This window comes from Rhinatrema bivittatum, chromosome 6 (assembly GCF_901001135.1).
Source record: "Rhinatrema bivittatum chromosome 6, aRhiBiv1.1, whole genome shotgun sequence".
Lineage (NCBI taxonomy): Eukaryota > Metazoa > Chordata > Amphibia > Gymnophiona > Rhinatrematidae > Rhinatrema > Rhinatrema bivittatum.
In genome coordinates, this window is record NC_042620.1 from 26,814,937 (window position 1) to 26,827,304 (window position 12,368).

At 43.1% G+C, this 12,368-nt stretch overlaps 1 protein-coding gene across 4 annotated transcripts in view; it reads left to right on the forward strand.

The window, feature by feature from the left end:
* The window catches only part of EPB41L5 (erythrocyte membrane protein band 4.1 like 5), a 327,612-nt gene that overhangs the window by 125,929 nt on the left and 189,315 nt on the right, over positions 1-12,368 (forward strand). For all 4 annotated transcript variants that reach the window (XM_029605154.1, XM_029605157.1, XM_029605155.1 and 1 more), the window contains one exon: positions 7,905-7,949. In XM_029605154.1, coding sequence (XP_029461014.1) covers positions 7,905-7,949 — 45 coding nt within the window. The remainder of the gene's footprint in view (positions 1-7,904; positions 7,950-12,368) is intronic.

Consider the following 12,368-nt stretch of genomic DNA (forward strand, 5'->3'; position numbering starts at 1 on the left):
ATGGTGGACAGACTTTTTCAAACCTGGGGCCTGCCACACATTGATCTTTGCTTCAGAACACAATCGAAAGATACAGACCACCTGCTCGGTGTATCCCAGCTCTCAACAACTAGCGCAGGATGCGTTTCTCATCGACTGGATAGGGGGGGTCTACTGTACGCCTTCCCCCCCTATACCTCTAATCTCTTGCACAGTCCAGAAATGCATCATGGACAATGCAGACCTCATTCTCATCGCTCCAGCATGGCTCAGGCAACTGTGATACACGTATCTAGTTTGACTGTGGACCAACCGATCCCCCTGGGCAACAGTTCATGCCTCCTTACCCAAGAGGGAGGCTTCCTGCTTCATCCACTTCACTCATCTGAGTCTCACTGCGTGGAGATTGAAAGGCTGGTACTCCACCACCTGAACCTTTCACCTCAGCTTCAGGATACCTTAGTTTCCTCCAGGAAACCATCCACAAGACCACACCTTGAATACTGTGTACAATTCTGGTCACCGCTTTCTAAAAAAAGATAGTCGCGATGAAGAAAGTACAGAGAAGGGCAACCAAAATGATAAAGGGGGTGGAACAGCTCCCCTATGAGGAAAGACTGAAGAGGTTAGGGCTGTTCAGCTTGGAGAAAAGACGGCTGAGGGGGGATATGATAGAGGTCTTTAAGATCATGAGAGGTCTTGAATGAGTAGATGTGATTCGGTTATTTACACTTTCGAATAATAGAAGGACTAGGGGGCATTCCATGAAATTAGCAAGTAGCACATTTAAGACTAATCGAAGAAAATTCTTTTTCATGCAATGCACAATAAAGCTCTGGTATTTGTTGCCAGAGGATGTGGTTAGTGCAGTTAGTATAGTTGGGTTCAAAAAAGGTTTGGATAAGTTCTTGGAGGAGAAGTCCATTAATGGCTATTAATCAAGTTTACTTAGGGAATAGCCACTGCTATTAATTGCATCAGTAGCATGGGATCTTCTTAGTGTTTGGATAATTGCCAGGTTCTTGTGGCCTGGTTTGGCCTCTGTTGGAAACAGGATGCTGGGCTTGATGGACCCTTGGTCTGACTCAGCATAGCAATTTCTTATGTTCTTATGTTCTTAATTATCAAAAGATATGGGCCAGTTATGCTTCCTGGTGTTCAAAACGAAACAGACTCGCTCACCTGTCTGCCTGAGAGATTACTGGACTACCTCCATCTGCTCTACTGGAAGGGACTAGCCATGGCTTCAGTCAGTTCACCTCAGTGCCATAGCAGCCTACCATTCTCTGCACAACGAAGCCCCAATCTCTTGTCACCCACTCATGTCAAGATTCATGAAGGGGGTTTTATGTCTCCGGCCTCCAATCCGGAAACCTCCAGTTCCATGGGATTTGAATGTGGTGCTAGAGCAAATGATGCTACCACCCTTTGAACCACTGGACACTTACCTGCCAGGAAAGGAACTTGGGATGGTACTGTTTCTGGTCACCCTCACCTCCACAAGATGTCAGTGAGCTACAGGCCCTGGTGTACTACTCGCCATATCTGGAGTTCTATCACAACGTTATGTTGGGTATGCATCCCGCCTTCCTTCCTAAAATGGTTTCAGTTTTCCACCTCAACCAAACCATTACCCTTCCAACTTTTTACCCAAAGCCACATAGTAATAAGGCAGTGCGTAAACTGCACTTGCTTACTATAAACGCCGCACGCACACTGAGCGCAGATCCTCCCAGCTTTTTGTGTCATTTAACCCTAACTCTCCAGGACTTCCAGTTTCCAAAAGGACCCTTTCATCCTGGATCTCAAACTGCATACGATTCTGCTATCAGAAACGTTCGGGGACCTTGTCTGCCTCCCCTAAGGCTCACCAAGTCCGTGCTACGGCTGCTTCAATAGCTCACCTTCATGAGGTGCCTATTCTAGACATTTGCAGAGCTGCCACCTGGTCCTCGCACACATTCACAGCTCACTACTGTTTAGACATGGACACCGCAGCTGATGCAGACATGGGCAAAACAATTCTCAAATCGGACACTTCTTAAAGCTGCGAAATCAGAGATAAGCAGACAGTTAATCTTCTCCACTGTCTTGAGCGCACTACCTCAACTCATCCATCATTGGGACATGATCAGAAACTTTGCACTCAATACATCAGCTGGGGACTCCAGCATGGCTAGTAATTCACACTGCTTATCCATGGGAAAAGAGCAAGTTTGCTTACCGTAAACTGTTTTCCGTTCATAGCAGACGGATTAGCCATGCTGACCCTCCCGCTTCCCCAGACAGTTATTGCTCACTTCCTCTGCTTGGATATGGGCTGAGGGGGATGGGGAAGCATGGGAGGATCCAAGCAGGCACACTACACTGAAAGACTTGGTGTTCTAAGAGCTCCGCTGCCTGGAGGACGTCCCAGACAGCATGGCTAAGTCATCTATCTACGGAAAACACCGTTAACAGTAAAGCAAACTTGCTGTTCTGAGTTTTGTGTTCACTGAGAAACATACTGCGAAATAGTTCTTGCTTCACAGCCCCCATCTTTTCTCCCCTACTAATGGTTAAAGATGGTGGAAATGAAGGACAGCTTAGACTCAATTATGTATAAGGTCAGCATGTAGCTTGTTGGAAGGTACTGAATATTTTTGCTAGAAAAGATAAGACACAACTGCTTAAAGAAATTACAGGTTTGTGGGCTGTTAGGTAGCCCGTCCTTCACTTAACTTGAAGTCTGCAAGCTTCAAGGTCACAAGCAGAACAAAATCTGCTGAGATCTGTGGATTGGCAGAATAGAATTTTTTTAAATAAAATGGATATGACAAGTAAAACATAAGAATATCACTTAACTAGCAGATTAAGAGTTAAATCTTGACTTTGAAGCATGCAACAAGAAGTTTTGCAAAAGCAGAGAGTTGAAACATCTGGCATTTACCCAGATTTAGTTTTACCAAAACTAATCTGTTAAGTAGAGTATTTATAAGTACTTTATATAGTGATTTAACAGTAGTGAGCTACAAGCCCTGGTTCGCTACTCACCTTACCTGCAATTTTTTCATAATAAAATAGTATTAAGAACTCTCCTGAAGTTCCTGACAAGTGGTTTCTGCATTCCATTTAAATTAGTCCATCGTACTTCCTACATTTTATCCAAAACCTAATTCACATAAGTGAGAGAAAATGGTGTATTGCAAGTGCCATACTCAACCTCACTGAAAAGCTCTTCATCTCATATGATGCCAACAAGCTCTTCATCTCATATGATGCCAACAAGCTGGAAGTGAAAGTAACAGAACTCTTTCCAACTGGATTACAAACTGCATTTAATATTGTTGTTCAGCTGCTAACCCAGTCGAGACTCGCCAGATTCAAGAAGCTGTTACTTCCATTGCGCACCTCAGAGACCTTCCAATTGAGGACATCTGTAAGGCTGCCACCTGGTCATTGATGCATACCTTCCCCTTTCATTACTGTCTGGACTCTCTAACCTCAACAGACAGCTCAGTGTGTAAAGCAGTACTGCACCATCTCATTCACAAATAGTCTATCCACATTGGAGTCCAGGTTGCTTATCGTAGTTCTGCTCCAACCCTCAGCTTGGGAATCCCTACAGATCATGTCTAATTCAGCCATGCTTATCAATGGAAAAGAGCAAGTTTGTTTACCATAAACTATTTTCCATAGATAGCAGGATGAATTAGACATGCTTCCGGCCATCCTCACTGGACAGTGGACCATCCTAATCTGTCAGCTTGGATATAGACGGAGGAGATTTGACAAGGAATGATTGCATGGGAACTCCTGCATATGCTCAGTTGATTTCAAAGCTCTGTTAGCTTGGAGAGACAATTCCATCTAGTGCTGCCTGATGACATCACCCTCAGATCATGACTAATTTATCCCACCTTTGAGACTTTTTTTTTTTTAATATTTTCTCTCATTCTCCATCACAGCATCTGATAAATATGTAGTCAGATTTTTTTGAGGAGAGGGTAGACTGCAAAACAACCTCTCTCTCAAGAAATACCTAAACTTATGAGTTAAAATAAATTCATACTACACTGACTGAAATTAATCTCTGAAATGGTTGGTTGGACTGAACCCAGATGTTTCCCCTTACTACTCGCCATTCAAAAAAAAGACATTTCAAATTCTGTAATCACCTCTGTAAAGTGACTCAGACTCCTTCAGTTACCAGGCAGGTGAAGTGCTGAGACCATGAAAAAGTCACTCGGAACCTACATAACAAATCACTCTTTTTAAAACAGCAAACACTCCCAAAACTGAAACAGCCACAACTCTACTTATGAAAAAGGCAGCAATACAAATACTACACCAGTCCCTAGAAAAGCACTACTATTATTAAACATTTACCATACTTTTCACTCCATAAGACGCACCTAGGATTCAGAGGGGGAAAATTAAAAAAAAAAAAAAAATCTAAAAAAATGGTGTGCTAAACCGGCTCTGTTCCCGGGCATCTGTGTGTCTTATGGAGCAAATTAGGGGAGTGCATAAAATATATTTTTTGTCCCCATTTCGTTTTCGGGTCTGGGGAGGGCCATTTCGGTCCACTCCCTAGATCAGAAAACGTTTATCGTTCTCTTTCTGTGGGAAACCCCCCCCCCATCCTAACCCTTCAAATTTAATTAACTACAAACCCCCCCAAGACCTGCCAAAAGTCCCTGGCGCTCCAGTGGGGGTCCGGTAGCGATCTCCTGCACTTGGGCCATCAGCTGCCAGAAATGAAAATAGCACCAACGTCCCTTTGCTCTTACTATGTGACACTCTTTCCAGTGTTGCGGTCCAGAGCTCTTCTGCCATTGGCAGAACCTGGGAAATTCTGCCTCCCTTTCTACTCCTGCCACCATGCCCGAAAGGGAGGGATTTGTGACACTATGACATAGTAAGGGCAAAGGGCCGTCTGCGCCATTTTGATTACTGGCAGCCGACGGCCCAAGTGCAGGAGATTGCTCCCAGACCCCCGCTGGACCACCAGGGACCTTTGGCAGGTCTGGGGGGGTCAGGAGGGTGGAGGGTTGTAAGGGTTTTTTTTATATTCGCTCCATAAGACGCACAGACACTGACCCCCCCGCACCCCCCTCCCCCACTTGGGGGGGGGGGGAAGTGCATCTTATGGAGCGAAAAATGCGGTATACAGTGCTACAAGGTATGAGCTACCTCGCTAAATGTCTGTCTAATGATATATTGTAACCGAACCTTTAACGGCACCTGTTAGAATGTACGATAGTACGCTTTTACCCTCATTAAATATGTGCCTACATGTAAACCGTTGCGATGGTATTTAACTTAGCAACGGTATAGAAAAGTTTTAAAATAAATAAATGTGTATTGCTGTAAAGACATACGAAAGTGTCTTGACTAGCTTATTCTCTAGTCAAGACAGCCAGCCAAGTCATAAGTGTTTTCTGAAACATAATTGTATTGTTAATTGTAAGTTAAGTATTTAAAAGGATGGTGTCCAATTATGTGTCTTTACAGCAGCGGTTTTTCTTAGGTAAGTTGGTTATTGTTTGAGTGCTGAAAATTGGTGGTTTAATATGGGATGTTTACTATTTATGCAATTTCTGTTCAGATAGAGTACTTGTCTTTCCCTTGTCTTTCTTAACAATAAAAATAATACTGGACCTTTTATTTTTTATTTCTGCTGTGAATTATAATGAGCAGTGTCACATGTGAGCGTGTTCTGTCAGGTGTGTCACGATGGGAAAAAGCTTGAGAACCACTGCTTTACAGGATTGTTGTGGAAGGTGAGGTGGTTGGGATCATTATAATTGTCAAGTGAACTTATCAGAATCTTGAGGGAGGGGATGGGGTGCAAGGTTGAAGGTTTGCCTAGGGTGCTGCTTAACCTTGCACCACCTCTGACTGGTTCTCTGAAGCTGCCACAGGTCACGGATGTACTAGTTTTAGAGATGGTATTTGCTGGATAACTGTGTACTATAACGCTTCGATCCTCTGGGAAAGCTACTGACTCTGTGACATTCACATCTGGGAAGTCAGAGGTGCTCCAGATTGGGAGCACATGCAAATTTATTGAATGCTTTGAGAGCTTATTTCAAGGTTGTACAAATAAAGGGTTTCATAGGATAGTATTTAAGATTAGTATGTTTTGTACCCATATAAATAAAAGCCACCAGAGGGTTAGTCTTCCTGTTCTTAACTAGCTGATACTCAAAGGTAATAAACACTTCTTCACGCTCTCTTCCTTAAACTTTTTAATGTGGTGACCAAAAGACTTTATGCAAATGAGGGTGGAAGACTAGAGTATGACAGCAGAGAAGGAACATAAGGTTATCTATTCACGTCCTGGGTTGTCTTTAATTTTGTTACTATATTTGCCACGACCACATTGCTAGAAGGTCATTACATGCATCTAACTCCCTTTCTCTGAAAAAATATTTTCTAAATTTATTCCTCTATCTACCCCCTTTGAGCTTTAGATCATGACCTCTTGTTTGAGATCAGGGGTCCCCAAATTTAGAACATAAATTCCATGCAGGTCTGTTTCTTGATACTTCCAGGGATAATGACTTTCCCTGGACTAACCTGGCTGCTGATGTTTTATGGACTTTTCTTCCAGTATGCTAGTCTTTGGCCACAACTTTTGGCAACAGATTCTCCAGCTTGATTGTACTGAGTGAAAAATTACGTTGTTTTCATGGAGTGAGTGTCCTTGCTTTCATAATTTTTGAAAGGGTTCCAGCCCGCTCATGATTTTATAAATTTCTTTTATGCCACTCTTCCAAGTTGAAGAGCCCAAACTTGTATAGCTGCTCTCCATAGTGATGGGCGGCATAAGGCATTGTAAATCACGGGGGGGGGGGGGGGGAAGAGAGATCATGTTTCTCATTTTGTTTTGTAATGCTGGGAAAGGGGAAAGCAGGAGGCAGGGTTACCAAGAGTTAGTAATATTTCTCTGTTTCTTGGAAGTTAGCAACTGTGCTACGCACACATGCCGGGAACCCTATCCCTTGAGGTGTAGGGGGTCTGGTGTAAGTGCAGAGTTCATTCTTTCCCTTCCTTCTCTTACATGTTTCTCCCCCCCCCCCCCCCCAAGTACCTTCACTTGATCTTCCACTAGTAGATCCTGGCCTTGCTATCAATGGCTCTTTCCAGGCACTCCAGAGCTCTTCTACCATTGGCAGAACCTGGGAAATTCTGCCTCCCTTTCTACTCCGCCACCATGTCTGGAGGGATTTGTGAGGGGGAAACACCTGTGGGCTGGATCTAACTGCAGGAAGAAAGTATGGAAGGCTAGAAAACTGAGCTTTATGGGCTGGTTCCAGCCCGTGATCTTTAGTTTGGGGACCCTTGTTCTAAGCTTTCCTTTCCACTGAATATTTGAGTTGGAAAACCCAGTATGATTACTGGATCAGGAAGGAAGTGACCTGGTGCTGGAATATTCCCTATTTAAAAGAACTGGATAGTGAGGTTCATTTTGTGCATTTGTATTTGTTTTAGCTGGCAGGGTCTGGCATTTCTCAAAGCAGTTTCTCCAGATTCATAAAAATGTTGCTGGATCAGTTTCTGGAACAGTTTGTCTTCCTGCCTCTTACCCGAATATTATAGTAAAAGCATTTATGAAGCTACATGGTAAAGCCTGCAGTAGCACTCTTGAGAAATCCTTGTAGTGCTGCGTACAGCCCCATGAGTTCTATGTGATGTCCTGGAAACGAATCACATGCAGCTCTGGATGTTCCTTATTGGCACAGATAAAACAATGTCATTGCTGAGGAGTTTACATCTGTTTAGTGATGGGTGTGATAGGGAGCGAAAGCTTAGGAAATGTAGATTAGGTAGCTGGAAATTGAAATGCACAGATTTTGACTGTTCTCTCAGGGCCCAAGTCAAAGATTACTCTTCTCCCTTTCCCATCATTAACTCAAATGTCTGTCCTTTCTCCATAGGTATTTATTTGTTCTTCAGCTGAAACAAGATATTTTGAACGGAAAGTGAGTATTCTTGCATTGTACAGGCTTTTTTTTCTGTTTAAAGAGACCTTAAAACTTTAAGGTAAGTGCTGTACAGCTGGACAGTCTGCCTATTGGGGATTTTTCATTCTGAAGTTTTTTTAATAGCGTCTCCTTTTTTATTTTAAGGTTTGTTCTCATAAAAATCATGGTATTTTTAACAGGACCAGATGATGATTTTAGATTTTGGCAGAATTGTAATTTTTGTGCCATTGCGCTTGACCAGATCCCTGACAGTTCTTGGAATCTGATTCTGAACACACTTGTATGCATTTCTGAACCTTTAGCCCTATCTTGTTCAGTTTAAATTCAGCTGATATTAAACAAATGGACTTTTCATTCCTGGAGTAGAAATGCATCTGTTGTGATAGTCCTAGCTTTACAGAGCCTGTGAGAGACAATGAATTGCTGTGATACTGTGACGACATGAGTGATGGGAGATGCTTATTGAAACTTAAAATAGTGCTGCCCAACCCTTGTTACAAAAAAAAAATAAAATTAAAGGCACTTTCATGAAAGGGGTTAAAGCACAACTGTGAAGGCATTATACTTTTCTAAATATAAATGTCCCCAAAGAGGTTTAGGTCCACTTTAAATTGCAAATTTTTACTTTTTATTTTTGTTAACCACAGTACCAATTTTATCATGTCCATTCTTTGACCCAAACTCCATGAGATATTTGGTCTGAAGGGAATGTCTGTATTGCTGGGGGTGGAGGGAGGGGTTTATTGGTGGGTACCCATGCTAAGTCTGTTTAACTGGAGTTTTTTTGTGCCACATGGAACTTTTTTCAGAAAGGACCTTGACAGGCTGAACAAAAATATTTCAGAAAACGTTTGACACATCTCATTTTTCTCCTCTGGGTTCATCACCCAGAATGAGAGATGTGATAATTTCCTCACATAAGGTTTAAAAATGTTTGAATTGTGGGGGATTAGACCTTATAAAACACAGGATGAATTGTTTACTTTTCACAGACCCATGGAAATATTTTAAAGATCCTTTGGCTTTTGCCACCTTGTTGTGGGAACTTTTTCCATTAAATCCAATGAAGAAAGCTTTCATGGGAAGATGAAATGCAGTAAAGAGAGCTGCTTTTTGCATATTTATCCCAAATATCAGAACAGTGATTTTCTGACCAAATACAATGACCATTCTTCTACCTGAAAACAAGAACTTTCTTTTGGCTGTGATGGTCTCTGAAGCTTATGGGGTTTTTTGATCTTCACTCAATCTTTTCCTGAACAGCAGCCCCCTCCACCCCAAAACAATGCAGTGACCTAATAATTGTCTCTTGGTACTGGTGTAGAATGCCTTCTGAAAGTTTGACATGGTGAGTCGCACAGTCTTCCTGTAACTGTTTACACTCACTTGTAAGAAGTTACGATATATCTGCTTCATCCTTTCCCCACAATTTGCGCCTCAGCAACACGAGGCCAGGTCATGCGCCTCAGCAACGGCTGCCTGTCTGAGCTATAAAGTGTGATATTCCAGACAGAAGAAGAGGCAGTAAATAACTAGATTATAATTGTAATTATGGGGACTCTAGCTCTGTCTGGAGTGCATAGAAATGTTAATCTTGTTTCTTGCAAAGCTCTTATTAGTCCTCTACCTAAAAGATTTCCCAGCTACTGAGGCATGAGGATGTGTGAACTCCCCATGATGAGCTCTTCTCACTTTTTTTTTAAACAAAACTACATTCTGGCTAGGTTGCTCTGTGATTTTAAGATTCTGGTCCTTGGGGGTCATGTGATGCGGTGAAGCCGAGCGGACATTTCAGCCTCTGCTCCGTGCCTTGCCCTCCTGAAATCAACAAAAATCTAAGCCATCCGACCATCAGCCACTCATTATTTCCTCCAGCATTGCGGTTTAATGTCTATTGACAGCTTCATGCTTAAAGGAGTAAGTAATATGCCCCTGAAGGGAAGCAAAAAAGTTAAAGAAAAGACGGAAGGGACAGGCATATAAAATGGGCAGAAACTCCAGGGCAGCCCTCACCCCCAGCCACACCGATCACTTCGGCTCTACAACGCGAGCTTACCACGAACGTTACTATGTAGTGGTAGCAGCGCTAGACAGCAGATTTACTGAACTCTCGTTACAATTCAAAGAGTTAAAGGAACTTCCTGGCAGAGCTTAACCCACTCTAGAAGATGGCCACCTGAGTACACAGCAAAAAGTTAGAGCTGGAGAAAATAGTGAAGGCTCAGTCTGATAAAATTGATGACCTGGAGAACAGGGTCAGAAGGAATAACATCCGCTTGGCAGGATTCCCCGAAACGGTCTGAGAACAATCTGGAAACGCTATTAGAGGCTTGGCTCCCTGAGGCTCTTGACCTGCCTGATCTCCGGCAGACATTCAAAATTGAATGTGCTCACAGATTAGGCCGCAAAAGAGAACGGGACCATAGACCGCGTCTTATTATCGCAAAACTGTTGAATTGGTCACAAAAGCAGCGTATCATGCAGGCCTATTGCGCAAAGGGCAGCGTAAAATACCAAGAAACAGAGATTAGACTCTTTTTCAGGACTTTTCGGTGCAGTTAGCCCAGAAACGCAAACAATTTAGCCCTTTATGCATGGACCTCTATAATAAAAAAAAAAAATATATAAGATTCTAGCTTGCCCACCCAGCAATTTTGCATTTCCGCCACAGAGGAAAGGAGCATAACTTCATGGTCATTGAAGCAGCCCCAACTTTTCATTGTCAACATGTAACGTACGTTACTAGTGCATAAACTCTAACATCGGTGAACTTTTACCTGAGCTCCTAATCAAGGGCATTTTATCCACTGGCTCATACCTCCTTGGAGGTAGACCCACACAGGCTCTTTTGATCCTATAGAAGAACCCTAGATTACCTTCGGATTATAGACTTCGTTACGATGGCTTCCGGAATAAAAATGCCTGGGACTGGAATTGGCTTCCACCAATGCTCCCCGTGGGGGACGCAACGCCATCATAATGGAGCCTGAAAACTGGCCATCTTACTGAAGAGCAAAATCTACTTTCTGGTCTGCACTGTGAATGTAGACGAATTGGCACGTTTTCCTGGTGCCCACACTATGAATTTGAACGCTATGAACCAAATCTTGTGGAGGCGACTTACTACATGCTGGCCTGGATTATACGACTCCAGAGGCACTAGGAAGGTGGACATTCCACATGGCCGGAGCATTACTATTCAAGCAGATGGGTATGACCCTTGATTGACTGAACATAAGGGATAAGATAGCTGACCCGACTAAGTTCCCATTATGGTTGGACTATAATTTTCTTTACACTTTGCATGTTTTATTATAGTTGTTGATGGAGGGCGAGGATATGACACATCTTTTGATGTGTGCCACCCTTGTATCTCAGTACCTATGGGAGGAGATAATAAAGTATGTTAAGTATACTTTCAGGGACAAGGGTAAAGGGAGGGGGGAGGGAAAGGGGGAGAGGGTATGGGGTGCTGCAGCAGTACAGGGGATGCAAACCTTAAACCGCACTTGATACACCTAAAGGATATATCTGCCTTGGGCTTAGGTTGGGAAGCCTGGGGTAGTACGATACTATTGGACCTGCTGAAAATAACCTCTCTTGAAATGGGTAGGCATTACCTGATGATAGCCAGCCTTAATGTTAACGGCTTAGGGCACCCAATCAAGAGAACCAAGGTTCTTCAGTCTCTTAAAAGGTCACAGGTACAAATAGCATGTCTTCAGGCAACACATCTCTCAGCAGCAGAGAGCAAAAAATTACAACATGAGTGGGTGAGCCAATGCTATTTGCATACAACTGAGGCAGAGTGCATGCAAATTTCTCTCATGCATATTCATTAGGGATATCCTGAAAACCAGACTGGTTTGTGGCCCTCGAGGACCGGAACTGTACACCCCTAATTTAGAGGATTCAGAGGCACCAGTGGTTAGTGATGCTTATAGCTCCTGAGTGGCCCGAGAGGCCATGATTTGCAGATTTCACTCTGCTTAGAGCAGCGACTCCTTGGGTTCGATCATGTGCGATAGTTACATTAGAGGCCAGTAATATTTGAGCAATAGGTTCATTTTTGTGTGTCAGCCTGGCTTATGACAGGAGAAAGTTGAGAAGCAAAGGTAACTCTGACAAGGTGATTACTACTTTGCTCCAGGCTCAGAAGCGGTTGGCTTCCTTAGCCTAGGCTAGGTTCTAGAAGATGTTTGAGGTCTGGTGAAAGGAGATGAGTATTGCTGTTACAGATGTTGATTTCAGACATTCTTTTCTACAGAAGAGCCTGGAAAAAGGATCTTGTGCTGAATTCTCTCAAGGTGTACATGTCAGTCTTGGCATGAAACTGAAGTAAAGATTGAGGTATTCCCTTGATGTCTCATCCAGATGTGGCTCATTTCTGCAAGGGACCAGAAAGTTGTATCTTCC